Source organism: Corvus kubaryi, unplaced genomic scaffold (genome assembly GCF_017639235.1).
Source record: "Corvus kubaryi isolate FWS band 111438036 unplaced genomic scaffold, C.kubaryi_AGA036_p1.0 37120, whole genome shotgun sequence".
Lineage (NCBI taxonomy): Eukaryota > Metazoa > Chordata > Aves > Passeriformes > Corvidae > Corvus > Corvus kubaryi.
This window is the reverse complement of record NW_024581030.1, coordinates 117,097-142,728: the sequence shown is the minus strand read 5'-3', so window position 1 is coordinate 142,728 and position 25,632 is coordinate 117,097. Positions and strand designations below refer to the sequence as shown.

General features: G+C 54.9%; 1 protein-coding gene across 2 annotated transcripts; it reads left to right on the top strand.

Annotated features, from left to right (window-relative positions):
- On the top strand, positions 1–21,862 carry ITGB3 (integrin subunit beta 3). Of its 2 annotated transcripts, XM_042021111.1 has the most exons (15): positions 3–361; positions 5,308–5,393; positions 9,547–9,739; positions 11,648–11,900; positions 12,610–12,772; positions 13,356–13,517; positions 13,671–13,766; positions 13,940–14,029; positions 14,405–14,539; positions 15,161–15,590; positions 17,762–17,984; positions 18,216–18,316; positions 18,438–18,557; positions 19,557–19,723; positions 20,487–21,862. In XM_042021111.1, exons 1-15 carry the CDS (start codon positions 304–306, stop codon positions 20,553–20,555), a joined length of 2,346 nt encoding a protein of 781 aa, XP_041877045.1. In that variant the 5' UTR covers positions 3–303; the 3' UTR covers positions 20,556–21,862. The 2 variants fall into 2 exon arrangements, with proteins under 2 accessions (XP_041877047.1, XP_041877045.1); XM_042021113.1 differs by lacking the exons at positions 19,557–19,723; positions 20,487–21,862 and adding an exon at positions 19,363–19,548 and having other exon boundaries at positions 1–361.
- Positions 21,863–25,632: the final 3,770 nt, after the last annotated feature.

The window sequence follows — 25,632 nt, the reverse complement described above, 5'->3', positions numbered from 1 at the left end:
CCCCGGGGCTGCAGGTCACCAGTGCTGAGGACTCTCTGCCAGGGTTTATTAGGTCCTTGTTTAAGCCAAGAGAGTGAAAACCTCCGAAGGAGCTGGCGGCAGAGCGGGCGGGGACACTCCGGACTGCGGAGTGACGAGGCAGCAGAGTTTCCTCTGGCCGCCCCACTCGCCATGTGTGTCATTCACCCAGCCCCATGATTCATCTCCTCGGCCGCTAAAAACCTCCAGCTATCCCAGAGCCGCTGCCCATCACTCGTGCTGGGGCTGGTCCAGGCAGTCCCCCCAGCCTGGGGCTCAGAGAAGATGGGACAACTCTCCGTGACACTCGGGATCCTCCTGCTCTGCGCTACGGGCAGCCGGGGTAGGTTTACTCGGTCGCTTCTGTCACTGCTTAAAGCCATTTAGTGAAGATGTTGCCTGTTATTTCTACGAATCCCAGGACTTTCTGCATTCCCAGAGTCTGTGATTTCACGGGAAAATCACTCGGAGGGGGAGCTGGCAGCCTGAACTGCAGCGTGTTCCCACATACGAAGCGCAGCTTAGGCTGGCTGAGCTTTGGCTGGGTCAGGGCCAGCAAGTTCTCAAGGATGTTACAGGGTCAAGACATACTTTGGTGGGTTATTCTTACTGGGTGTGGTGAGTTTATATTTCTACCTACTCTGTGTTTGGCTCTGGGTACTGGTTTGTAATGGAAGGACTGGGATGTGCCTTGGGCTCCATCCTTTGGAAAAAGGCTCCATCCTTTTCCTATAGAAACAGAACATTCACTGGGAGAAATCACAGGTCAGGTAATCCCTCCCTGTGACCATGCGTTTTAGGGGGGGGCATTTATGTCAGCATTGCTGTCCTGTGTTATTTTTCTCATGTTATTTTGATGCTTTTCTTTAAGAAAACTGATTTCTGGCATCAGATGATCTTGGGACAAATGTAGTTTGTATTTTTGAAAAGTTTTCGCATGTCAGAAGTACAGAAAAGCCTGGAAAAGCATTATCTCCTCCCCAGGTGTGTTCCTAGTTCAAGTAAATCTTGAAACTTCACAATGGTGATTTATAAACTGATCACATTGTTTTCAAGGCCAGACTCAGGGGGTTTGGGGCAACATTGTTCTGTCTAAACAATGGTGAATTCCCAGGAACAGCCCGAGGCTCCGATCTGCTGTCGGATGGAGCTGTCATCAGTACAGGACATGGGATAACCCCTGGAAGAGTTTGAGTTCCTAGAGCTGCAGTTTGGGGCTGTGCAGGTGATATCTCTGGTGCCTGTGCTCAGTTTGGGGCATCCCATTCCCAGGAAGATGCTGGCAGGAAGGGAGAGGCTCGAGAGAAGAAACGCCCCCAGAATGGTAGGGTGGGGATCAGCCAAGAAAGCCCAGATCCTTATCACTGAGTCAAGCAGAAAGGCCGGAGAGGATGTGGTTTGTACCTTTATCAAGCTTCCTCAAATGTTTTTATCAGGTTTTCTCTGTGCTCATTCTTGCTTAAATTGGCAGAGGGGAAAACGAAGTGTGTGGGTGCTCCTGCACTACACAGAGGTTACTCTGAGTGCAGACTGGGACTGACTAATTTTCTCCAGTCAGGACAGGGTGATGCTGAGCCACAGACGTCTGGGGTGTTTCAAGTGCATCACTTCTCTAAATTCAATCCCAGGTTGGACGGGGCTTGGAGCAGCCTGGGATAGTGGAAGATGTCCCTGCCCATGGCAGCGGGTGGCACCGGGTGGGCTTTAATGTCACTTCCAACCCAAACCAGGCTGGGATTCCCTGCTTTCACCTCTCTCAGGGCCACAGCACTGCCCAGCCCCAGCTGGGTGGTTCCCATCATTCTGCACAGTTTGTCTCCCATTTCCCTATATTTCAGGATTGCTTTTTTTCAAAAGCTGGAGTCTTTAGGATCAGCTCATTGTGTGAGAGCAGCTGCTAACATAGTTTAAAAATGCAGGTTTTGTACTTGGGTTTATTAGTTTTTATGGCTAGGAAAATAAGCTCCAAAGAGAAAAAAAAAAAAAAAAAAAAAAAAAGGTCACTTAAAAAATACAGAATTTGTTAGTATAGACTGTACTGGAACTGTGTTAACCTGCTCACAGCCAGGCAGTGTCCGAGTCTGGGAAGGACTGCCCAGCACTCACAGGGCCAAAACCTGAGGGGATTCCAGCTGCAGCATCCTCCCTATCTTTCACATCCTCCACCTCCTCCACATCCTCCACTTTCCCCATCTGTGCTTTTGTTCTGACATCCTCGCAAGGTCCCTGCTCCCACAAAATCCTCCCAATGCTGCATCCCTGCATCCAGCCATGCAATCAGTGCTGGGAATGCCAAAAAAGGGACATTTCCCCATGGTGGGGGGTGTAGTTGCCTGCTCACAGCAGGACCAGCCTGTTTGGATGGTCATAACTGCCCAGGCCCTGCTCCATCCAGCCCCATAGAAATGCAGCCACGAATGGCCCTGAACAGTGCTGGAGACTGGTTCCAGGGAAGGGAAGGGCCCTCCATCCCCAGGAATGTGTCTTTGTCATGGAGTGATGGACACCATGGGGGCCACCAGGCTGTGTGAGTCTGGGGGCAGATACAGGCCTCCAGGGACTCCCCAGGCAAAGCCACAAGCAATGGCATGGTGCCATGATGGGACATCAGACCCCAAAGCAGCCTTGGGAATGGCAGCATCCCTCCCACAGGGACTTGCCAGCTGCAGCCCCACCTGAGCCTATGTGCAGCTCCCCAGCCATGACACTGCTCTGCCTGGGTCTGTGGCCTTCATTCCAAAATCCACCAGAAAACTGGATTTACATCCCCAGAGAAGAGGGGGGACACCAGATAAATGATCCCTGGGCTTTCGGGTGGCAGCAGAAGGAGAGGAAAGGAAACCACCAGGGTCCAGGGGCTGCACACAGGCAGGAGGTAATTTGTAGCAAATGGCGAGGAGCAGGTGAACTCAGAGGGACAGTCCTGGGGCTCCTTAGCCCCAAGCTCAGATTTCATGGCATGAGGAGGCATCCGGCAGACGTGACCCTGGAATCCTCCACATGGAGTTTCAGCGGAACCTGGTGTCACTGAGACCAGCTTAACACTGCACAGGGGAAACTGAGGCAGGGAGTGGCTGAGGGACTGGGTCAAAACAGGGAAACCTGTTTGAGGCAGGATTTGGACTGGTGTGTCTCATGTCCCAGAGCCCTCGTGGAGCTCTTGTCAGCTCTGCCCTTCCCCAGCAAGGTGGGTGCTGGGGCAGAGCCAGGTGACTAAACCAGCTAAAACCCACCATGAGGGGACAAACCCCACCCTGGCATTGAACAGGAGCCTGGACCAGGAGTGTTGCTGGTGGCACTCGGTGCTATAACTCTGCCCGAGCCACCACAGCCGTGAGCCAGCAGCTGGACACGGCCACTACATGAGGGACGTGAGAGTAGAAAGCAGGGAAACCCCTGGCATGTGGCAGCTCTCCCGATCCCTGAGTGAGGGGCCACCATCCTGGTCCAGGTATCAAAGCACCACGGCTCCCCAGGGACCTGCAGGCTTGGAAGCTGTTTCCATGTTCAGGCAAGTGGCCCTGGGTTTGGCAGCTCTGAGCATTTAATCCAGAGCACCTGCCAGGACTGTCCCTGTCCCTGAGGGCTGTCTGGGCAGTGCCTCCTTCCTGGAGGGCTGAGCTGGCTCCCAGCTGCACAGCACAGCACAAATCCATGGCACGTGCCATGGCTGTGGCCACCGGCATTTGGCAGGGCAGGAGGAATTTCACTCCCGCGGTCCAGCTGAAGGACACAGCAGGAGCCGGTGTGAGATGTGGGAGGTGGTGTTGGCAGAGCTGTTTTCAGAGAGCTCTTTGCCTCCCCTCTTCCCAGCCCTGTCCACCCAAGATCAGTATTGCTGCTGGCACATTGCTGAGGTGCAGGAAGCACAGGAGACCAACCTGTCACTCTTTTGGGCAATGTTACATTTAAAATCACCCGGAGCCAGGTATTTCAGGGTATGATGAGAGCTCTGGGTGTGGGTGCCACCCCAAAGCTGGTGCTAAGCTGGCTCAGCCTTTAGTTTCGTTTCGGACAAGTGGGAACTGCAGGTGTCAGAGGTGCCATGGGGACACCCTGGGGCATATCCCCAAGCAGCCACTGGCCCTTGGGACACCCACAGCCTGTGACACCACCCTTGAATAGACAAACGCAGACACACACTCACACAGGTGTTAACACGTGTGCACGCTCACTTCCTGGCTACATGCCACCAGGCAGGAGTGCACGGTGCTGTGGCTGTGGTTCTGCTCAAAGGTCTGATGATGTTTCACCATTTCCTCTTTCTGCTTCGTGTTGCATTTCCTGTGGTTGTGGGACATGCTGGGACAGCTCTGGGCAGGGATGGGGGCACACAGGGCAGAGGGGAGGCCCTAGTGCCACCTGCTCCCTGCCGGCATCTCCCAGGCTCCCCAAGCTGCAGTGTGTCCCAACCAAGTGGGCACTTGGCTGCAGTTTGCTCTGCCTGGGGAATCCTAAAACTGCTGATATGCTTGTGCCCAGGAGGGAGGAAGAGCCAAGGGTGGCACCACAGCAGCCATGTCCCAGCCACTTGTCACATCAGCCGTTGGCAGCAGGAACCGCAGGGCCACCCAGTCTGGTCTGTGCCCGAGGAGCTCCTCCTGCCCCTGGGCCCCACAGGCATTTTGTGAACCTTTAATTCCCCCCACGGACTCACCGGCCTCTGACCTTCAGGACTGGTGCCAGAGTGTGTCTCCCAGAGTCCCCACGGCCACTGACAGAGCCCAACCTTTGCTTGGGACATTGGTGCCAACCACCACCAGCACATTTCTGGACTTGTGCCCTTTCCCTCCCCTCCTTTCCCCGGATTTGAAGCCAAGCCAAGACCAGCCACTGAGTTTAGTGTCTGCACAAGGTGACACCAACCGCCCTGAGTCGGGATGGTGTGAAGAGGCAGCTGGTCCCCGGCAGGGCTGTGGGTACCACCCTGCACCCCTGGGAATTCACCCCTTCCCCTCCTGCTGCCCCAAAGTGTCTGCAGGGAGGCACAAGGGTAGATGCACCCTCTGCCAGCAGTGGGGGCTTCGCTCCAACACCCATGTGATGCTGCAGGGCTGAGAGGACCCTTTGAGGAGCAGGCAGGTAGGGAATGATGCTCAGCCTTGGGCAGGATGAAGCCCAGCCCATATCAGGCTGGGGAGAGCAAGGAGGCAACATCCAGGGTTTGTAGGTGGCAAAGGGGATAGAGAAGGGCCCTGGTGGGGCTCTGGCTGCTCAAGAAGCTGGTGGCTGAGCACACATGTGAGTTTGGGTTCTGTGGGCTGTAATCGCTCTGTTTTGCTGTTTCAGGGGGCAACATCTGCACCACCCGTGGGGTGAACTCCTGCAAGCAGTGCCTGGCTGTCAGTCCCCTCTGCGCCTGGTGCTCTGCTGAGGTAAGAGCTGGGGGCCAAGCAGGGCTGAAGCACATCCCTGAGAAGGGCAGGGGATGTAAAGGAAGGGAAGAACCTTTGGGATGAGTCCAGGTCACAGCCACAAGCTCAGTCTCCATCTGTTCCCACCGTATCTAAACACATTCCTTGGTGGCACCTGGCTCAGACCTCAGCTCAAGGCACTTGGTCAGTGGGCACTGCTGCTGCCCTGCTCCAGAAATATGCCCCTTATCTGGGTGTGTTGGTGGGAGCTACACTGAGCTGGATGGGAAACAGTAGTGTTTCCACTAGGGATTCACTTTATCTTTCAAATAATGTACATTTAAAAACTTAGTTTACTTTTGGTTTGCTTTTTGGAAACCTGTTGTAAAGCTCTGGCTGAACGAGCCTAATTCCTGGAAGGGCTGAAAAGGGAAGGGGGCCTGGAAGGCCTGGAAGGAGGAACTGAAAATACTCATTAGAAGTTAAGGCCTGGGTTTAAAAGCCTTTTTTCATTAGAAATAAGGGGAGAAGAAGGCAAGGTGCTGAAGTGGATGTGAGTGCTGAGCTGTGGCTCTCAAATCACCCTGTTTGGGTAGGTGAGAGCCAAGCAGATCTGCCACATTCCCCTCCAAAAATGCTGCCCTGGAGGTTAATCCATTGGGTAAGAGGAGGGAGTTTCCCAAGGGGATGAGAAAGGAGCGCCAGGGCAGAGCCAGGGGAGGTGAGGCTGGGATGGGGAGAGGTGATGAAACCTTCTTCAAGGCTTTCCTTGCTTTCTCCTTCTCTATCCTTGAAGTCCCACTTCTATCAGCTACAACTGTGCCCACAGTGCCCACTGGGACTTGGAAATGACCTGGGAAAAGTGATCCAAGCTGGAAAACGCGCTGTTGGATCATGCCAGCATGGTCTGATGCTTTGGGATCAATGCATACCCGGAGGGGAGGCCTCTGGCTTGCTGTGCCTGTCAGATCTGACTCTTGGCTTGTGGCGTGAATAAAGACGTTTGCGCCCGTCTTATCTCCCGCAAGGAGTGGCTGAACCGTGCAGCTTGATAAGGCGCCTGGCTTCCCTCTCCATCCCCTCTCGGGGTGGGGATGGTGCTGGGCTGGGCTCCTCCTTCCCAGCCACCGATCCTGGGCTGCGCTGGTGGCTTGACACTGCAGTGGAAGCCGTGATGGGCTTTTTTTCCTCCAGATCAGCAAAGGTTTCCAAAAAAGGAAATCTTTCCAGTGCTGCTCCGAGCTGTGCTCCCGGGCAGACACGGCAAGAGCGAGGGAGCCGTCCTGCTGCCAGAGCCGGCCCCCGGAGAGCCCGGCTGTGCGCTCTGCTCAGCAACTCTGCCTCCAACATCTGGACCACATTGTCTCAATTTAGCAAATGAGGTTTTTTTCTGTGGGTTTGTTTAATTTCCCTGGAGTGGGGGAGGTCTCTGATACTGCACACACACACCCCCCCTCCCCCCCCAATCCCCGTTTTTAAAGGGACAGTGCCCATATTTGTGCTCCTTCAGCTCCCACTACAGCCCTTTTCCGCTCACGCTGCCTTCCCAAGGAGCCTGGGGTGATGAGTTATTCCTGCTCCATCCTGGTTTGGGATTGGAGAAGGATTTCATTGTGGTTTCTTGTGATCACTGGGGGGGGGGGGGGCGGGCCCCCAGAGCACTGATGCAGAGGAGAGTTGAGTTTTATTTATTTTTCAGAAACCTTGACCACTCTTAGCAACAAACAGATGTTCTCATCTGCTTTTTTAGAAAGAGCCAGCCAAGCTGTAACACAGATATGTATCTCTAAATTCCCTTTGGAAATCATTGTGACAGATCTTCCAGGGTCTCACCCACCCACTCTTGGAGGCCACACTGGACCAGATCTGGATTTTAGAGAAGCTGCTGGAAGGTTTTAGCTTAATTTGTGGAGGTATCTGTGCTCTGAGCACTCCCAGGAGCTCTCCTGCAGAGAAGGTGATGCTGCATGTGGTTGTCTCCGAGATGAAAACAGAGGTGCCCTGGGGAATATGCAAATTCCCTCGGGCTCCCACCCTGGGAGCTCAGGGATGGAACTGGCCCTGACAGAGCCCTGCCTGACCCTGCCCTCACTAATCAGCTCTGGAGGCAGCAATTGGGATAAAATCATCAGGTTTCCCATTCTGAAGGGAGCATGAGCAGATGTCCACTCTGCAGTGGGACAGAGGGCAGGGAGAGCATCTCTGGGAAGGGCTGTGGGATGGCTGGGATAGAGAGGGGGCACACGTCTCCCCACACCTCCGTGTAGGGAGCTGATGCCATCAGGGCTGTGCTGACAGGGAATGGTTTTCTCATGCATGAAATCCCTGTGCTGTGAGTTTGTCATCAGCAAGCTTGGGCTGCCTCCGAGTCCCTCCTAACTAGGGCTGTGCCCCAGGTGTTGAGTCTGCAAAGTGGCAGAGCCGGGGCTCAGAAACAGACTAGGGGCTGCCAGGGCCTCGTAGCCAAATGTCACACTTTTGTGGTAGTTTTTGTTGTTGGGGAGGCTCCTGTGAGTCGGTCACTATATTTAGGGCTCCAGAGAAAGGGGAAGGATGCAGCCCCGGGGTTAAACAGCTTCTCCATGGAAATCTCACAGCAGGAGTGATGCTGCTAATCCCATAAGGCGCCATCAGGCCTCTGAGGTCCTGGGAGCTCCCTAGGATCTCCAGGTGTCACCAAGCACCATGGTTAAAACCCACCTGCCCAGCTTGCTTTTCACCCACATATTTTTCCAGTGATTTCCCTGACTGGGACAGGAATATACATGATGATTGATGGGATCTGGAGTGAACCAGCCACCCCTTCCCGCAGCAGGGAGCCCCGTGGAGTGAGCTTGTGGGTGGTGGGTGTGAGGGAGCTAATTTGGAGGGATGACTCGTCGTCCTCTCTGTCAGAACACTGTCCAGGCAGGGGCAGGGCCTGCTGATGTATTTTTTGGCTATTGCTTGGCCACTGTCTCCAGAGGGCCGTGGGCCAGCCAGGGCCTCCTGACACCATTTGTGTTTTTCTACTCATTTGCATAAAACATACAAATTCATCCCTGAGTTCAACCAGCCTGAACCCAGGGCAGTTGATATCCTGCATGGGAACCTCTCCAGTGCTGGAAGGCTCAGCATTGGATTCCAGCATCCCAGGAGCAGGGAGGACACTGGACCAGCCCCACCAGGACTTCTGCCACCTCCCTTTGCTGCAGGAAGAGGCTGTGCTGGTCCTCTGCTGGAGGACTCCAATGTAGAAAGATTTGGGCTGGGGGAGGGAGATGCAGAATCCTTTTGGAGGGGAGGGTGGGTGCTGCCTGAGCAGGAACATGTGGCAGCAGATCGCAGCAGTGTTGGGCTGGGAGAGAAATTCTTCCCATATTTGTCTTCATAAGCAACCAAAGGAATATGAACCCTCCTGAATGTTCTGTGATAAGAATGAGGAGCCAGGAGCTTTCTAGGAAAGGAGGCACAGGGCTGGTGCTCACCATGACTCTACACTTGGTGCTTCCTGCCCCGGACAGGCTCTTCAAGGCTTCTCCCACAGCCCCACTGCCTTTGCACTCTTTCACTCCTTTTTTGGTGCTCCTTTCCCTGGTCAGCTCCATCCGTTAGGAAGCTGGAGAGCTGGAGATAGGTCTGATCCACTTCCTGACAGGAACTGAGCACTGCTCTGTGCAATGAGCTCACCCACAGAGCACATGCTCCTTGCTCACGGCGGGATTTCTAAGGGCCTGTGTTGGAAAAATGGGAGGGAAAGTTGATTTGTCTTTTGTCAAAGTAATAAATAATTTTAAAAGTCCCACACTGCCTCTACCCAGCTTGCCATGTTCACATCCTGCCGCACCCTCCTCTAGCCATCCCAGAGAGACAGGATTTCCTTTTAGTTCTGCCAAAACCCAAACCTAAGGCTCCGGCTGCCAGGAGTCAGGAGGAGGCTGGCAGGGATGTGTTATCCATCGTTCCTTGGCAAGGGCTGATGGGGTCCTGGTCTGAACCCCAGCAGGACTTGCTGATCCCAAATCCCCTCTGTCTGCTGCCTTCCTCAGGCAGAGACCATGTGCCCCAAGAAGCCTCTGATCCTGGTCTGGAGTTAGGTGTGATAAAGCAGGAGCTCTCCAGGGAAAAGGGAGGGGCCCTTCTCCTTCTCCCAGCATAGTCCTGGGAGGCTCCTGACCGCATCCCTCCCCCGCAGGTCTGGGCGCAGTCGACCCCTCGCTGTGACCTACGTGCCAACCTCCTGCACAGCGGCTGTGGGCAGGACCACATCGAGTCCCCCAGAAGCAGCGTCACCATCCTGGAGGACCGGCCCCTCAGCAACAAGGGCTCGGGGGGGTCCGCCACCACCCAGATGAGCCCCCAGAAAATACAGCTGAACCTGCGGCCAGGTAGGAGCCCCCAGACTGCTGCAGGAAGGGGAGGATGCAGTGGGAATAACCCAAAGGGCTCAGGCACTGAGTGAGCCGTCACTCTGCCTTGCTGGCCAAGGTGGTCTCGTGTCCTTCAGGGGCAAGGCCAGGCTGGCGGCTGCACAGAATCCTCCAGAACATCTCTGGTGGGAAGCTGTCTGTCACTGTGTTCGTTCTCTTGCCTCAGTCCTGAGGTATTTGAGGGGCAGGACAGGATGGGACTTCAACAACACGTGGGGTATTTATAAAGCCATTCACACCTGAGGTACTGCGGCTGTGCTCAGAATGCCTGGGTGGAAGTCAGCTCATATCTAACGAGCCGCAGAGCAGCTGGCAGGGTTGGGCTACCACCAGATCCCTGTAATTTCCCAGGCTCTGCTCAGCCAGGCAGGCTGGAGCCAATTAACTGCTCTGGTCCTTTGCCAGCATCCAGGAGTTTCACGGATGCCAGGCAGGAGGCAAAACTATCGGGCACACAGCCTCTGTGCACATCGCTGGGCATGGCCAGGAGGAGTCCTGCCCCGTTGGAAGGACAGCAGGCAGAGGTGTCCTCACGCAATGGGGACGTGGAGCCACTAAGTGGCACTTAGGTTCTCTTCAGGTCTAAAAGTAGTTGTCAGAAGGCAGGTGAGTGTGCTGCTCTGAGTGCTGTAAATCCCTGTTCTTTGGAATAAAGAGGAGAGACCCCCAGCTTGATACCATCTCTGCTGAACCAAGAAGGTTTGGCATAAGCCATCTGCCTTGACTCAGGAACCAAGACCAAATCACAAAGGATATAAGCAGGACAGGTCACAGCTCATGTCCCACAAGCTCAGAATCCTCATGGTTTTAGCTCAATGAGGACAAACAGCTGTTCTCTGAGCACAAAGATGGGACCCCTGGCTCCACGGTCGGGTCCCAGCACAGCTGGAGAGGGGATGAAGCTTTTTGGGCTGTCATAAATTTTAAAACATTCTTCCTCCTGAAAGAACGTGGCATGCAGATTTGGAGGGAAATGTGAAAACAATAATAATTTAAGCTCAGTTCAGGCCTTTTTTCTCAATGTTTGAGGTGTTCTGACAAGGCTGCAGCTGTGCCCTGGCTTATGTTTCAAAGAAACCATTTCAAAGATCAGAAAAAAGGACCCATGTCTCTTAAAAAGGTGGAAAGAAAAGGTCGACTCAAAGTGTTTTCAGCACTTTTTTTTTAAGTGCAAAAGTCATCAAAACTGGGCTGTTTCCCAGAAGGCTCTTTCTAAGGAGGTTTTTGTTTCAATGGAAAATGTTTCACCAAAATCTTCTCAGAAGGGGCTGGGAGAGCCAAGAAGAGAGGAAAGTAATGGGGATGGGGGAGGGCACAGAAAATGGTCAGAGTCCTTGGAAGCTCAGAGAAGTCCAAAGCAGCCTTGCAGCCCGCCTGGTGATCCCTGTAAGACCTGCTTGAGGGCTGAGGGTTTCCCTCACTCCATCCAGATGTTCCTGTAGGATATCTTGGGAGGTCAGCCCTGGAAAAGGAAGCTCTGCTCATGTCCTGGCACTGAGAGGTTAGGAGAACAAGAGCCATAATCCCCACCTGCCAGAGAATTCCAGAATGGTTTTTGGGTTGGAAGGGACCTTGAAGACGATGCAGTTCCATTCCCTGCCATGGGCAGGGACTCTTTCCACTATCCCAGGTTGCTCCAAGTTCAATCCAACTTGGCCTTGGACACTTCCAAGGGGTGCACAGCACATCTCCTGTGCAAGCACCTGATTAAGGGCTTTGCCCCTTTGTCTAAGGGTGATGTTCTCCTCCTAGAAGCTTTAACCATCCCTTTGGGCTGATGCTGACCTCTTCTCCCTAACCCTGTGGTGAGGCCCCCTGCCCCTTCCAGGAGAGGAGCTCTCACTCTACTGCCCTGTCACTTTGCAGATGACTCGCAGGTCTTTCATGTCCAAGTGCGTCAAGTGGAAGATTACCCCGTGGACATCTACTACCTGATGGACCTGTCCAACTCAATGAAAGACGACCTGAGGAACATCCAGAACCTGGGCACAAAGCTGGCCAGTGAGATGCGTAAGCTCACCAGCAACCTACGCATCGGCTTCGGGGCCTTTGTGGACAAACCCATTTCCCCCTACATGTACATATCTCCTCCAGAAGCCGTCAAGAACCCTTGCTATGAGTAAGTCCAGGTTGAGGGAGTCCTGTAAGGGCTAGAAGTTGATGGGACACCACCGGAATGTGGCTGGAAATCCACATCAGTTGGTGAAGACCTGCAGCCCATAGAAAGGACCTGTGTTTGAGAGCTTCTTGAAAGGTTGTCTCCCATGGGAAGGACAACAGGCTGGAGAAGGGAAAGTGTGAGGAGGAAGGAATGACAGAGGTGTTGGAACTGAATTCATCCCCCATTCCCTGTTCCCCTGTGCTCCTAGGAGGGGGGTAGGCAGAGAATTCAGGAGTGAAGTTGAGCCTGGGAAGAAAGGAGGGAAGTGGAGAAAGTGGGTGCATGATTCTGGACAGGGTTTAAACCTTGCTGCAACCTGTGTTCTGCTGGCACAGGGAAGAGGAGCAGATCTAATCCAGAAATATCATTATCACTGGAAAGCTCTTGAGGGAAAAATTTTGCATCATTTTTTCAAAAGAAATGTTGAGGCTGGAAGAAAATTACTCCTAAAAATCTCAGCAGGACTGAGGCTGGGAGCTGACCTGAGCCCAGCATCCCTAGAACATGAATTGTATTTAAAAGGTCCTTCACCGGACTCAGGCTCTTGGGGGGATTGGGTCCCTCCAGCATATCCTGGGCAGACCATGGGATGTGGGATGGCTGTAGGGCAGGGATGGGAACTGGAAGAGCCAGTGAGCCCTGTGCCCTGAGTGCTGTCCTCCTGCAGGATCGGGGAAACCTGCCTGCCCATGTTTGGGTACAAACATGTCCTGTCGCTCACGGATGAGGTGACTCGCTTCAACGAGGAGGTGCGGAAGCAGAATGTCTCCCGGAACCGCGACGCACCTGAGGGCGGCTTCGATGCCATCATCCAGGCCACCGTGTGTGATGTAAGGGGCAGGAAGGCCTGGCTGGGGTCAGGACAGGGTCATCAGGCTGGGCCAGGTGGGTTGGCAGGGACCAACCCACCCCTCCAGGACGTGATCACAAGCCTTGTTGAGCTGTTGTGTGACTTATTTCTGGAGAGGGTGAACATTCAAGTGAAACATTTCTAGCCCAATAGCCAAGGGAAGAGCAGGACTCTCATGGGATCATGGTAGGGGAGAAGAGTGGAGCAGGTGCTTGGGAACAATCCCATGTCAGCCCTGCAGTGACCAGTCCAGAAGGGACAATACCGTCCTGTGCCTGCACCTTGTTTTTGCTGGAGGTGTTGCATCCCTGAGTCATTAGCCCCTTGATTAACACTCTAACCAATTAAAACTCATCTTCCACCTACAAGCATCCCATGCCCACCTTCCAGAGCCCACTCCCACAGCACTTCCCTGGGAGAGCAATTGCCTTGGTTCCCTGTGCAGAGGTTGGTCTCTAAGGCCAAGCCGTGACCCCCGGCACAAAGGCAGCAATGGGGTGCTGGCACACGGGGCTGCCCTCAGCATGTGCTGACACATGACTGGGAGCTGCCTTTCACTGCAGGAAAAAATTGGCTGGAGGAATGACGCTTCCCACCTGCTCGTCTTCACCACGGACGCCAAGACCCACATCGCGCTGGACGGGCGGCTGGCTGGCATTGTGCAGCCCAATGACGCCCAGTGCCACATCGACAAGGATAATTTCTACTCTGCCACCACCACGCTGGTAAAGCCTGACCCAGGCATGGGGCTGTGGGGCTCAGAGCTCCTGTTGGGTTCCCATGGGATGGGACAGGTGTTCCAGCCATGGTTGGAGAGCACGATGGGGACCAAGGTGGGGGTGTACATGTTCCTAGGCTATACCTCTCCTCTTCCCCAGGACTATCCCTCTCTGGGCCTGATGACTGAGAAACTCTCACAGAAGAACATCAACTTGATCTTTGCTGTGACGGATACAGTTGTTGGCCTCTACCAGGTACCAGCTGCTGTGCAGAGCCACCTTCCTCAGGGGCTGGTGGGCCATGGGTGGCTGGACATGGCTTGTTGGTCTCCTGTCCTATCAAAGCTCCCGTGTGCCTGGATGGGGTTTGGCCCAGCCATGGCACATTTACCCATCACAAACAGACCCTGTTTATGATATTCTCCCAGAACTACAGTGAGCTGATCCCAGGCACAACCGTGGGCACCTTGTCCAGAGACTCCAGCAATGTTCTGCAGCTCATAGTGGACTCCTATGGGGTGAGTGTGCAGTGTAATGGCCCCACAGCAGCCCTCTCCCTCCCAAAACAGCCACTGCTTCCCACTGCCAACAACCCCCACAGATTTGTGAGCTCCCCCCGCCCTGAGCATCCTCCCTGGACCAGCTGTGAGCATCTGCCTCCACCCATGTGTGCAGGCACCCCGGGGGTGTTCATCGCCTCTCCCTGACCATCTTGAAGACTTTTCCCTGTAGAGAATGACACAGCTGAGTCTTGAGAAAGACTCCGGGCACTTGGCTCCTTTCCCATGTGCGTGGGAGCATCACTGTGGTGCTGGGGGCAGGGGAGGACCCTCCCAGGGCTGAGCCCTGTCCAGCCTGTGCTGTGTCTTCATCACTCCTCTCTCCTCCCCTAGAAAATCCGCTCCAAAGTGGAGCTGGAGGTGCGTGACCTCCCTGAAGAGCTGTCCCTGGCCTTCAATGCCACATGCCTCAACAACGAGGTCATCCCTGGGCTCAAGTCTTGCGTGGGGCTCAAGATCGGGGACACGGTGAGGATCCTGCTCATGGGCTTGGCTTTTCTCCCCTCTATGTAGCAGCACTGCCAGGTCATCTGTTGCTCTGCACCAGCACCATCTGCTTGTCCCATGACCTCCCAGGTGACACAGACCCTGGAACCTCAGCACGAGAGAGAGAGAGGTCCAGCAGGGTGGGTGCAAGGAGGAAAATGCTTTTTTGAATCTGCTGGATGCAAACTCTGTGATCTCTCTAGCTCAGCCTGGGCTGCTGCCCACAGGGCATGGGAACCTGGAATCATTTGGGTTGGAAAAGCCCTCTAAGACCATCGAGTCCAACTACTAACTGATCTCTCACAGGTCCACCACTAAACCATGTCCCTAAGCACCATATCTACAGGTTTTTTGAATACTTCCAGGGACGGTGGTTCCACTGGGCAACCTGTGCCAGTAACTGACAAACCTTTCAGTGAAGAAATTTTTCCTAATATTGAATCTAAAATTTCCCTGGTTGCTGTGGCAGGCACATTCTCTGGCCCACATTGTGCTGGGACAGCTTTGATAAGCTCTGATGAGCCCAAAGAGACCTGAGCTCCTTAAGCTGGGGCACGGACTGGAGCAGGTACTGACATCCAGACACACACCTTTGCCCTCCAGGTGAGCTTCAGCATTGAGGCCAAAGTGCGGGGCTGCCCCCAGGAGCAACAGAAATCCTTCACCATCAAACCCGTGGGCTTCAAGGACAGCCTGATGGTTCTGGTGAACTTCGACTGCGAGTGCTCCTGTGAGAGCCACGCCGAGGCCAACAGCCCGTCCTGCAGCCGCGGCAACGGCACGCTGGAGTGCGGCGTGTGCCGCTGTAACCCCGGGCGCCTGGGCTCGCACTGCGAGTGCTCGGAGGAGGAGTACAACCCCTCACAGCAGGACAACTGCAGCCCCCGGCCGGGCCAGCCCCTGTGCAGCCAGCGTGGCGAGTGCATCTGCGGGCAGTGCGTGTGCCACAGCAGCGACTTCGGGAAGGTGACGGGCAAGTACTGCGAGTGCGACGACTTCTCCTGCGTTCGCTTCAAGGGCCAGATGTGCTCGGGTGAGTGCTGGACTTGGCAGGGAGGCAGCTTGGGGCTGTTTAGGCTGCCTGAGATCATGGGCAAGGGAGACACCAGTCATTTTGGGACTTTTCCTGTGTGTTGTCCCCACCTCTGGCTTGTTCAGCCATGGATCTCCACGGACCAGCCCAGGTCTGAAGTGATGCCAGGGGAATTACTTCCTTTTTGGGTGCCGGTATCACCTCCTGTGCCTGAGAGCTGGGAGCGGGGATGAGCTAGAAGGTTAAAAAGAAGGCCTGGTAGGGCTGGTGGGGACCAGACAAAGCAGCTCTGGGGTGCACAGGCCAGGGACTTCGCTCGAACCACAGCTCAAATACATCAGAAGTACTGCTCTGCAGTACTCCCCAGGGTGGAGGGGGAGGGGAGGGGATGGGAGAGGTGGGTTTTATCCTCCACCCAGTTCTGGAAGACTTCCTGTTGGCAAAAGTGTTGGGGAAGTAAATCCTCCCTCCTCGCTGGCCTTACAGCATCTCCCCTCCTGAATATTCATCTCTTCCACGTGCTCCCAGACTCCCCCTCTCTCTCCAGTCCAGCTCCTCTCAGTACTGGGAAGAGAGGACCAGGTCCTTGGGTTCTCTGGTTCTCCTCCCACAGAAGGAGCCCTCTTGCAAAACTCCCATCCCAACAGCAGTTCCAAATGTCCTGATATGCCAGGGCCTCTTACCCACCAGGAACCTTCATTTAAGGTTCCTTCCACCCAGATCTCCAGTAAACACTGAAGGTCTGAGTGAATCGCAGTGCTCTGCCCATCTCCTGTAGTTAAGGGAAGTGAGAGAGGTGACATGAAACTGTGGCACATCCTCTCCAGGATCAGAGCACCCCAAAACTGATTCAAGGGGGGAATGGGAGAGGAGTAGCCACCCCCTTTCGTAGCCCCAGCCTCCCTCTGTAAGCCCAGGATAGGTAGCTGCTAACAGAGTGCCAGAAAAAGCCACCACTTTCCTGCTGAAATCCCAAAAATCCCCAGGAAAACATCTGTGGCCAAAGCTGATTCCACTCCACTGGAGCCCAGCCTGAGTGAGCTGAAACCTGGGGCCAGATGACACTCGATTCTTGCTTCCTGGTGTCCCCAAATGGAGTTTTTGGGGCCCCACCTGCCCCTCAGGCCAACTTCATGGCTCACACTGCCTCTGTGCTGCTCAGACTGATCCTTTGTCTTAACAGCCTGCTGATAATGGAGGTGGAAACGCTGGGTTTCCCCCACCCTGAGTAGTCAGTGCCCTCAAGGAGCCTGTGTCTGTTTGAACAAGGGCTGCAGGTCCCCAGGATGGGTGAAGGGCAATGATGAAGAGCTGCCCCCAGCCAGGGTGGGCTGTTAATTAACCTGAACTCTCTGACCTCGATGGCATCAATCCCATCCCACTGAGCCTCCCCAGCCTACCCATCTGTTTCCACGCCTTGTCACCCAGCCTGGCACTATTTTCCTGTGACTCAGCCCTAGTTCCTCATTAACGGGGTTACACATTTATTTCACATGCTGGTGCCTCCAAGGCCATGGCTGGGACGGTGCCCAGCCGATCCCCCGCCGGGAGCAGCATTCCCAACATGTTCCGCTGTGCTCAGGGCTTAGGACGGGTCAGTGCGTGCAGCTCCGCAGTGTTTCCACCACTTACTGTGTCTCGTCTTTGAGCTGGAATCAAACCACAATCCAAATAGCTCCAGGCTTTGGCAGGATTTGAGCATGCCTGTCTGTCTGTCTGATTAAACCAGTCTCGGTGAACATGCATTGGGCTTTTCCCAGCAGTCAGCTTTCCCTGCCTGGTCCAGGGCTGAGAAAGGAGTGAGACTTGGGGGCTTTGACCAGATGTCCTGACTCAATCTGAAATTCAAAGCCACAGCCGGAACTTGACTTTCTCAGAGACAGGTCTGATGGAGCATCTCCCATTGCTGCTGCTGGAGCTGGGGCAGCTCATCCTGAAATGTGGGAGTTTGTTCTTGCTTGAGTGGGATAAGAGGAGAGTTGGGGACATGGTGAAGGTGTGAGCTGCTCTGTGTCCCACCCCAAGGACAGTGCAAAGGAGTTGTCCTAGGTGGCTGGTCTGCCTTGCCGTGCCCACGGAGGGTGAACTGCCACTCTGGGTCATGGGCATCCATGTGGGGAATTGCTGACGGGATCTGTGGAGACACTTAGATGCCTTCTGGTTGTCCCCAGGCCACGGGCAGTGCAGCTGTGGGGACTGTCTGTGCGACTCAGACTGGACAGGCGACTACTGCAACTGCACCACACGCACTGACACCTGCATGTCCAGCAATGGGCTGGTGTGCAGTGGCCACGGCTCATGCGTGTGCGGCCGCTGCGAGTGCACCCAGCCCGGCTCCTACGGAGACACCTGTGAGAAGTGCCCCACCTGCCTGGACGCCTGCACCATCAAAAAGTGAGAGAGAGCAGAGGGCTGGGACAGGTCATACCACATTGGGGGCTGGCAGAGAGCTTGGAAGGGTCATATCCCATCGTGGAGCTGGCAGCACTGGTGGCAGGAGCTCTCACTATCTGCAGCCTGGTAGGGTTGGGACTCTGGTGATTTCCACAACCTGAGACTGAAAGGTGTGACAGTTCCCCGAGGAGAGCATGGAGAAGCTCATGGTACCTCCCCCCTCTTCCACAGGGATTGCGTGGAGTGCAAGAAGTTTGAGCGGGGAAAGCTAGTGGAGCAGCAGTCCTGCAGCCGCGTGTGCCGTGATGAGATCGAGACGGTGCAGGAGCTGAGTAAGAGGAGACCCAACCCCTGCCCTAACACGTGGAAATCCAGGGGGTTGTGTATGCCACACGCTTTCCCTCTGTGTGTGCACCCCTCAGCATGGGGGCTCTGAGCCTCTCACTCTGGCAGGTGACAGGGGCAAGGATGCCGTGAACTGCACCTATAAGGACGAGAATGACTGTGTGATGAGGTTCCAGTACTACGAGGACTCCAGTGGCAAGTCCATTCTCTACATCATCGAGGAGCCTGGTAAGAGCCAGCTGCCACACTCAGGCTGGGGGCTGCAGAATGCGCTGTGCTGGATTTCTGTGCGGAACAGGGGGAATTTTGAGTGCTCTTTGTACCTCCCACTCCAGCCAGGCTCACAGGGCACCACGGCTGGGGACTGAGAGGGATTAAAGAACTTCTTTGTTCCCTGCTCAGTGCCACCGCGGCCGTGATTTCCTGCCTCTCAAGTATCACGTTTCCAAAGTTATTTCACCCCTCACTGAGGCCAAGGATGGGGGTTCAACCTTCCCACTGCCCCGATCCTGTGTCTGACCTTGTGGGGGTGATTTTTCTTGGGAAGCAAATAGGAGGAGGCTCCCATCAGCAGCCCCGGGTTCTCCACTGACCTCAGCTGAGCCTGGGGCTGTGTGGCTGCAGATCCCTCGGAAGCAGGGCCATGAAGGCAGTCACCAGCTCTCACTGCAGCTGTCTGCCATGGGCAGGGTACAGCCCACACTCCCCAGCCCCACAGCCAGAGGGGAGAGAAGAGGCAGGCAAGGGCTGGAGTGACCACACAGCCCTGGGCAGTGTGCAGGGGGAGCAGGAGCTGCAGAGGCTCACAGCGGATCTTGCTGCCCCCATTTGCCAACTCAGTGTTGACACATGGCCAGAGGGCGAGGCCGGGGTGGGGGGTCAAGTGGGCTGGTGGTTTGGGGCGAACTTCCACCAGCACAAGGATTTGGTCTCCGCTGTCATCCCCCACTGTGGGTGGGACCTGTGATGCCCCTGATCAGGCTTGGGTGCAGACCCCCACCCTACAGACACGTGCTCAAGTATTTTGGCACAGGTGCCCCATGGATGGGATCCTTCACAGAGCCTGCTGTGCTCTGGGTAGAGGCTCCTGCTTGCTGGCAGAGGAGGATGATGCTCTCCTGAGACCAAAGGAGCTCCTTGTGCCCATGGCCAGGTAGCCCCAGAGCTGCTGTTAGTTGCCCTGAGGGTGCTGAGCCCCCCTCAGCCCTGCCCTCCTCTCTGCTCCAGACTGTCCAAAGGGGCCAGACGTCCTGGTGGTCCTGCTCTCAGTGACAGGTGCCATCCTGCTCATCGGCCTCGCTGCCCTGCTCATCTGGAAGCTCCTCATCACCATCCACGACCGCCGTGAATTCGCCCGTTTCGAGGAGGAGAAGGCCAGGGCCAAGTGGGACACGGTGAGGAGCAGTGGGTTGGGTGTGCTGGGCAGGAGCCCCAAAACCCCACAGCCCCTGGCTTGAGGGATCCAGGTCCCAGTGTTCCCAGCATGAGAGCCCAGCTGCTTTCTGTGGTCCCATGAGGACCAGCTTGTCCCATTCCTCTCTAAAGCCTGAGACAGAGCCCCAGGCAGGACTCAAGATGACACTGCCAGCCAGGACACCCCTTCCTGGAGCCCGCTGTGGTCCCAGGGGTGCACAGGTGATAGGAAATGTCCTAGATGATTTTCCCACCTCCAGCATATCCCAAGCACTTGTCAGCAGCATGACCCCCTTACTCACTGCTCACATCAGTGTTTCCATCCCATGAGTAAGGCAGAAGGTCCCTCCTGCCACAGGGTGCTGGAAAGCACTGAAGAACCCAGAGCACAAGGGAGGGGGCTGGGACAGCACTGGTACCTCTCCCCCACCTCTCCTCCATCTCCCAACCCCCTACAAAGTGAAGGGATGGTGTGGGATGGGATGGGGAGTTCTTTCAAGAGAAAAAACTCTCTCCTCCTGAGCTCCTGCTGCTTCTCCTTTCCTCCACAGCAGCTTTTCCCTATTCTCCCCCATGAAACCTTATGGGGAGCCATGAAACTGGCATCCAAAGCCTTGGGTGGAGACAGGGATCCACCACTCCATGCTGAGACGGTGCCTCAGTTACCCTGGATGTTAAGTAGAAAAAATGCTGATGCCAAGCACAAAGTGATGATGCTCTTTTTCACCCTCCTCCTTCCTCCAGACCCACAACCCTTTATATAAAGAGGCCACATCTACCTTCACCAACATCACATACCGTGGGAACATGTAAGGATGCCACATCCAGCACTGGCCGTGGGATCAGCTGAGGATCCATGGGATCTCCTGGAACCCAGTTTACAGAAGAGCTTGTTTGTGTCTGCCTGTGTGAATGACTGCATGTAATTTAACAAGTCCCTGACTGCCTCCAACCCCTGTTGTCTGTCACCCCACTGTAACTGCAGGGACGTGCTCTCCATGGCAAACCTTGGTCCTTACCTCAGCGGGTCGCTCGCAGAGCCAGTGGCCCCCCATACACTGAACACAGAGAAATGGGATGATCTCTGTCAGTCTGCGAACTCTTCGGTGCTCATCGGGCCAAGGGCATTTCAGTAGCAGCTGCTTGAACCACATGCTGAGCTGTGCTCTCCTCCACAGCCTGTGCTGGTGAAGCTCTGCCCACTTGGAGTCTCCTTCTGCACTGGCCTCGGTCCCTCTGGGCACAGGGACCTTCTCCTTGGGGACAGGGCAGCTGCCAGCAGGCAGGAGCCATCGCTGGCTTTGGGGGTTCAGGACACTGCTCGAGCAGCCCAGCAGCTCCTTTCTTCTTGCAGCCATATGTCACTGGTGCTGCTGTGACCCGGGGTGGTAAAAAGCTGTGCCCCACATGGCAGTGCCCTCCCTCACTCCCTCCAGTGCATTCACTTTATACCACCTGCCAACTCTGTGTAGCATCAGCTGTGCTGGTCCCAGCTGCAGCCTGGCTCAGCCCCTGTATTGGTGCTGAGTTCCTCCTGTCCACCTCCACTGTCCCCATGCCACAGCACACATGGTTGTGCAAGCAGCTGCTTCGGGAGGGTCATGACACCCGATATCCCTTGAGCCTGGCCACCCCTCTCCCCTTCCTCTGTTTTTTGGACTGTGTAACTGCACCACCCCTGGGCTTCTGTGTAGCTTGGGGTTCCCGAAGAGCAGGCAGGGCTCAGGCTATGTCCTGCTGCCTGGGCTGTGTGTCACCCGTGGAGGAAAACAAAGAGCTGTCCTAGGGGCAGTACTGGGCTGTAACAGTGCTGCTGCCTGGTCCCTGCCCTGCCAGAGCACAACGGCTCAATTCCCCTCCGTTGCCCCAAAAGCAGCAGTGACCTTGTTCCCAGCGTGGGGTTGGCCCCAATGGCCCCAGCAGCTGTTGACTGAGCTGGTGGTGGCCCTATGTCCCTGTTCCCTGGCTGGCCTGTCCCCGCAGAGTGGGAGCAGGGGCAGGGGTTGGTGCTGGGTGGGATCTGGGGCTGAGCCCTGGAGGGGGGCCAGGGATGGATGGGTAGCACCAGAGTGTCAGTGATTCACATCACAAAAATAAAAATAATAATAAAAAAAGAAACCTCAAGACTACTAACAGTGCGAGTGTCCACAGCCTGTGCCCAGACTTCTGCCCTGAGGGCAGCCCCTGACACCCCAGCACAACTAGGGAAGCTGGTTTGAGATGAGATGGGTTGAGGGATGGCAGAACTGGGGCAAGCAGGGCTGTGGGCCTCCCACGGGGGTCTCTGCTCTGTTTCTGGTTCCCTCTTCAGGGTCAATAACAAGTTGGGGGGGGGCACAGGGTGGGCCAAAGCCCACTGCAGACTATGGTACTGGCAGCACCTCACTCCTTTGCAAGCGGAGTGAACCCCAGCACCCCACATCCTGTTTTCTTGGGTCTCTGACACCCCCTACACATCCCGGGGTACCAGGTGCCCCCAGCCCACAATGTATTCGGGCACCTGGGGCAGTGCTCGGTGTCCCCAGCCGTGCCAGGCAGGGCTCAGTGGGTGATTGCAGCACCCAGGCAGGATCTGGGCTTGGGCTGAGGTGGGCCCAGCTGGGTTTGGCCCCAGAGGAGCATTTTGTCTGTCGGTGAGCTGAGGAAGAGGGAAAGAGAAAGGCAAAGGCAGAGCCTGGCTGCAACATGAAGAAGCAGGATGAGGCCCCCAGGCTGCCTGGGGCTGCTTCTACTGGAGAAACCCCAACGATTCCACATACACCTTTTAGGCATGAGACTTCCATTTCCCAGGGAGCTGTGGGATGAGATGAGACCCCAGTTTATCCCAGTTCGCTGCCCCTAGGTGCCAGGGGACATGGCTATTTGCAGGATCAAGCCCATGACCACAAGGAGCAGCTGTTGGGAGTCTGGAGTAGTTTCTTCTCCCCAAAATCAAGGCAGTGTCGCTGTGCCGGCCGGAGTAGAGGAGAGTGAGCAGCCGGAGGTCCCTCCTGGGGCAGGGCGTGGACTTTGTGGTTGCTCTCAGCTCCCTGGGAGAAGCCATTTGGGAGCGGTAGTAGCTCCAACCCTGCGGAACGTGCCAATTCCGGGCTGCACGGAGGCTGTTGGAGCCCGGCACCACTAGATGGTGGTGTCTGTACGTGCTCGGCCCAAGCTTTCCACCTTCTGGGCTGCTTAATGATCATCTCCCGCATCGGACAGGGACATTTCCCCCACGGAGGTTTCCAGGGAGTGGGGACACCCTGAAAGCCATCCCAAACACAGCTCCTACAGCAACACTGAAGTCCACGATTCTTTTTACTCCTACTTTAATTCCTGGAAGCGCTGAAGTGCTCTCTTTCCTTGGATGCCATCAACTCCTTTTGTAAACTGTTTTCTACTAATAAACCCAAACAATGAGCAAAGCACTTCCGATGCAGACAGAAGATGATTTAAGGTGTGTTTCGTCTGATTCACAACCCAGAACTGGGTTTTCTAGGTCCCTAGGGAATTTTCTGCAATGAAGCACATCTCCCCATTCATTTCAGGGAAGCAGGTCAATGTTGGAGTGGTGAAGTCCCAACACTCTCAAGGGAAATCCACTTTCCAGAACAGAATCTCCAAGAGGTACTGAAGGACATGGCTGTAGATGGTCAGTACATTGGCATTTCGGGATAGTTCAGGATCTGGAGCATCTGCTGGGCAGAAAACTTAAGATTTGGAGAAGAAGAGAAGAAGGAGCTGGAATTAAAAACAAAAAGCCAAAATGCTGCATTTCCCTCAGCACAAAATCACAGAATAATTGAGGTTGCTGTATTTTGGGCTGCCCTTCCTCAAACATATTTGCTGAGAGAATTGGCATTGTTCAGCCTGGAGAAAAGAAGCTTCAGAATGACCTAATCGTGGCCTTGCAGTATCTGAAGGAGCTGACAGGAAAGGTGGAGAGAGATTCTTTTACAAGAGCCTGGAGGGACAGGACACAGGGAATGGCTTCCCACTGCCAGAGGGCAGGGATAGATGGGATATTGTGAGAAATTCTTCCCTGTGAGGGTGGTGGTGCCCAGAGAAACTGAGGCTGTCCCATCCCTGGAAGGGTTCAAGGTCAGGTTGGGCGGGGCTTGGAGCAACCTGGGAGAGTGGAAGGTGTCCCTGCCCATGGCCAGGGGTGGAATGAGATGGTCTTTAAGGTCCCTTCCAACCCCAGCCATTCCATGACTCTGTGCTATCTCCCCACTGACTAACTCCACCTTCCCCCACAGCCCTGGGCACATGGTTGACATCCACACTGTAGATTCCAGCTATCCCCTTAGCCAGCGAGGAGCTGCAAGAAGCCCAGGACACACCACAGGAGGGGACTGGCATTGCCCTCCTTGCTCTCTGCTCCTACCTGGCCTCTCCTTCAGCACCCCAGCAACAGGAGCACAGGGAGACTGCTGGGTCTCTGCAACTCTCTTTGGGTCACTCTGGCGTGGGACACGCTATGCACTCAGCACAGCTTAAATTCTCTCTATTTCCACACTCCCCTTAATCTTGGGTTGAATTTTTGCTTTGCATCACATGGCAGAGAGGCACAGTGTGAACTCGTCGTGTCTCAGCAGTGCCATCCCTCAGCGGGGCACAGGAGAAGGGGCTGTGTCTGTACACTTGGTGGAGCATTGAAGGAGATGATGGGTGATGAGTGGCTATGGAAAGGTAATTTAATCCTCCTTGGCCTCAGCATCCAACCCTGCTGGGGGGAGGGATTTTCACTGCATTATTGTGGCTACATTTCTTCAGATCCTGAGATGGAAGGAGTGGGTGAAAGGCAAAGGAGTCACTATTATTATTATTAATAATCTCTTTTTGGCAAGTCTCTCTGCGCTGACTGCCAGCAGCCAGGGGAGGTTTCCAACACTTTCTTGTTACGGAGGGCACAGCCATTGTGGATAATTTGGGCTCTGAGCTGGTCACAGAGGAGACTCCGTTGACCCCAGAGCCATGGGAGGTGTCAAGTCTGGATTCTGTAGCTGGAGTCTCTCCAGCTGTCCTTTTGCTGTTACTCCCAAAGCCTGAAATCTCCCTGGAGAGCTTGTCCCTGCTGCTGGCAACGCTCCCTGCTCCATTCAAACACTGCCTGGGCCCTTCCCTAGGGCACAAAGGTGACACCCAGGGCTTCAACTCCACCCTGGGCTCCACAGCCAGCAGGGTTCACCTGAGCAGCAAGGAAGCCTTAGGACAGAGGAAGGTAAGGCTAGGTATCTAAGGTCTTTCTCCTTGGAGGAGACCTAAAAATCTCTAGAAACCAACAGATTAGTTAAAAGCCTCCTGCATGCCTGTACTGGCTCTTGTCAGATGACAAGGATGTGATGTTGACACGAGGCAACTGATTACCTTAAAATCGTGCAGTGGTTCCCACCCACATGGGACAAACATGGAAGCAAGTCTGGTGGTGAGGGACTGATGGCTCCTCCAGCAGTAAAATCATCCTCCCCTGTCTCAGCAGGGTTTAGTACCGTATTTTTGTACCTCCAGAGGCATCATGCTACAATGGGGATTTGTGCTCATGAATTTAGTCTAGATTCTCACTTTTTCCCTTTTTCCAGTTTGTTCCAGATGTTCCTTGCTACAAGAGCAGAGGCCAAGCTCTTCTCTTACCAGATGGGACACAGAAGGAGTCGACCTTACCTTTTTTGGCTAATGATAAACTGCAGGGACTTGTCCTCTCTGCCAGATACCTGACCAGCACTGCAAAAAATGGGGATGGATCCCCATGGCATAACTTGTCCAGATCTTCTCAAGGCTGTGGGATCTCTGCTCCCTTTGAGCTCTGTGAAAGCAGGACACGACTCAGTCACAGCTCTGACCACTCTCCTCCTCTTCAGCCCTTAGGAAAGATTACTCAGGCAGCTTCGATTACCAGAGGAATCCTCCA

Bases quoted from the DNA above. Each gene is read 5' to 3' on its own strand.
- ITGB3 (XM_042021111.1), top strand. From the start codon at position 304: ATGGGACAACTCTCCGTGACACTCGGGATCCTCCTGCTCTGCGCTACG. The intron at 362-5,307 runs GTAGGTTTACTC...TTGCTGTTTCAG, and splicing joins CTGCGCTACGGGCAGCCGGG to GGGGCAACATCTGCACCACC. The intron at 9,740-11,647 runs GTAGGAGCCCCC...GTCACTTTGCAG, and splicing joins ACAGCTGAACCTGCGGCCAG to ATGACTCGCAGGTCTTTCAT.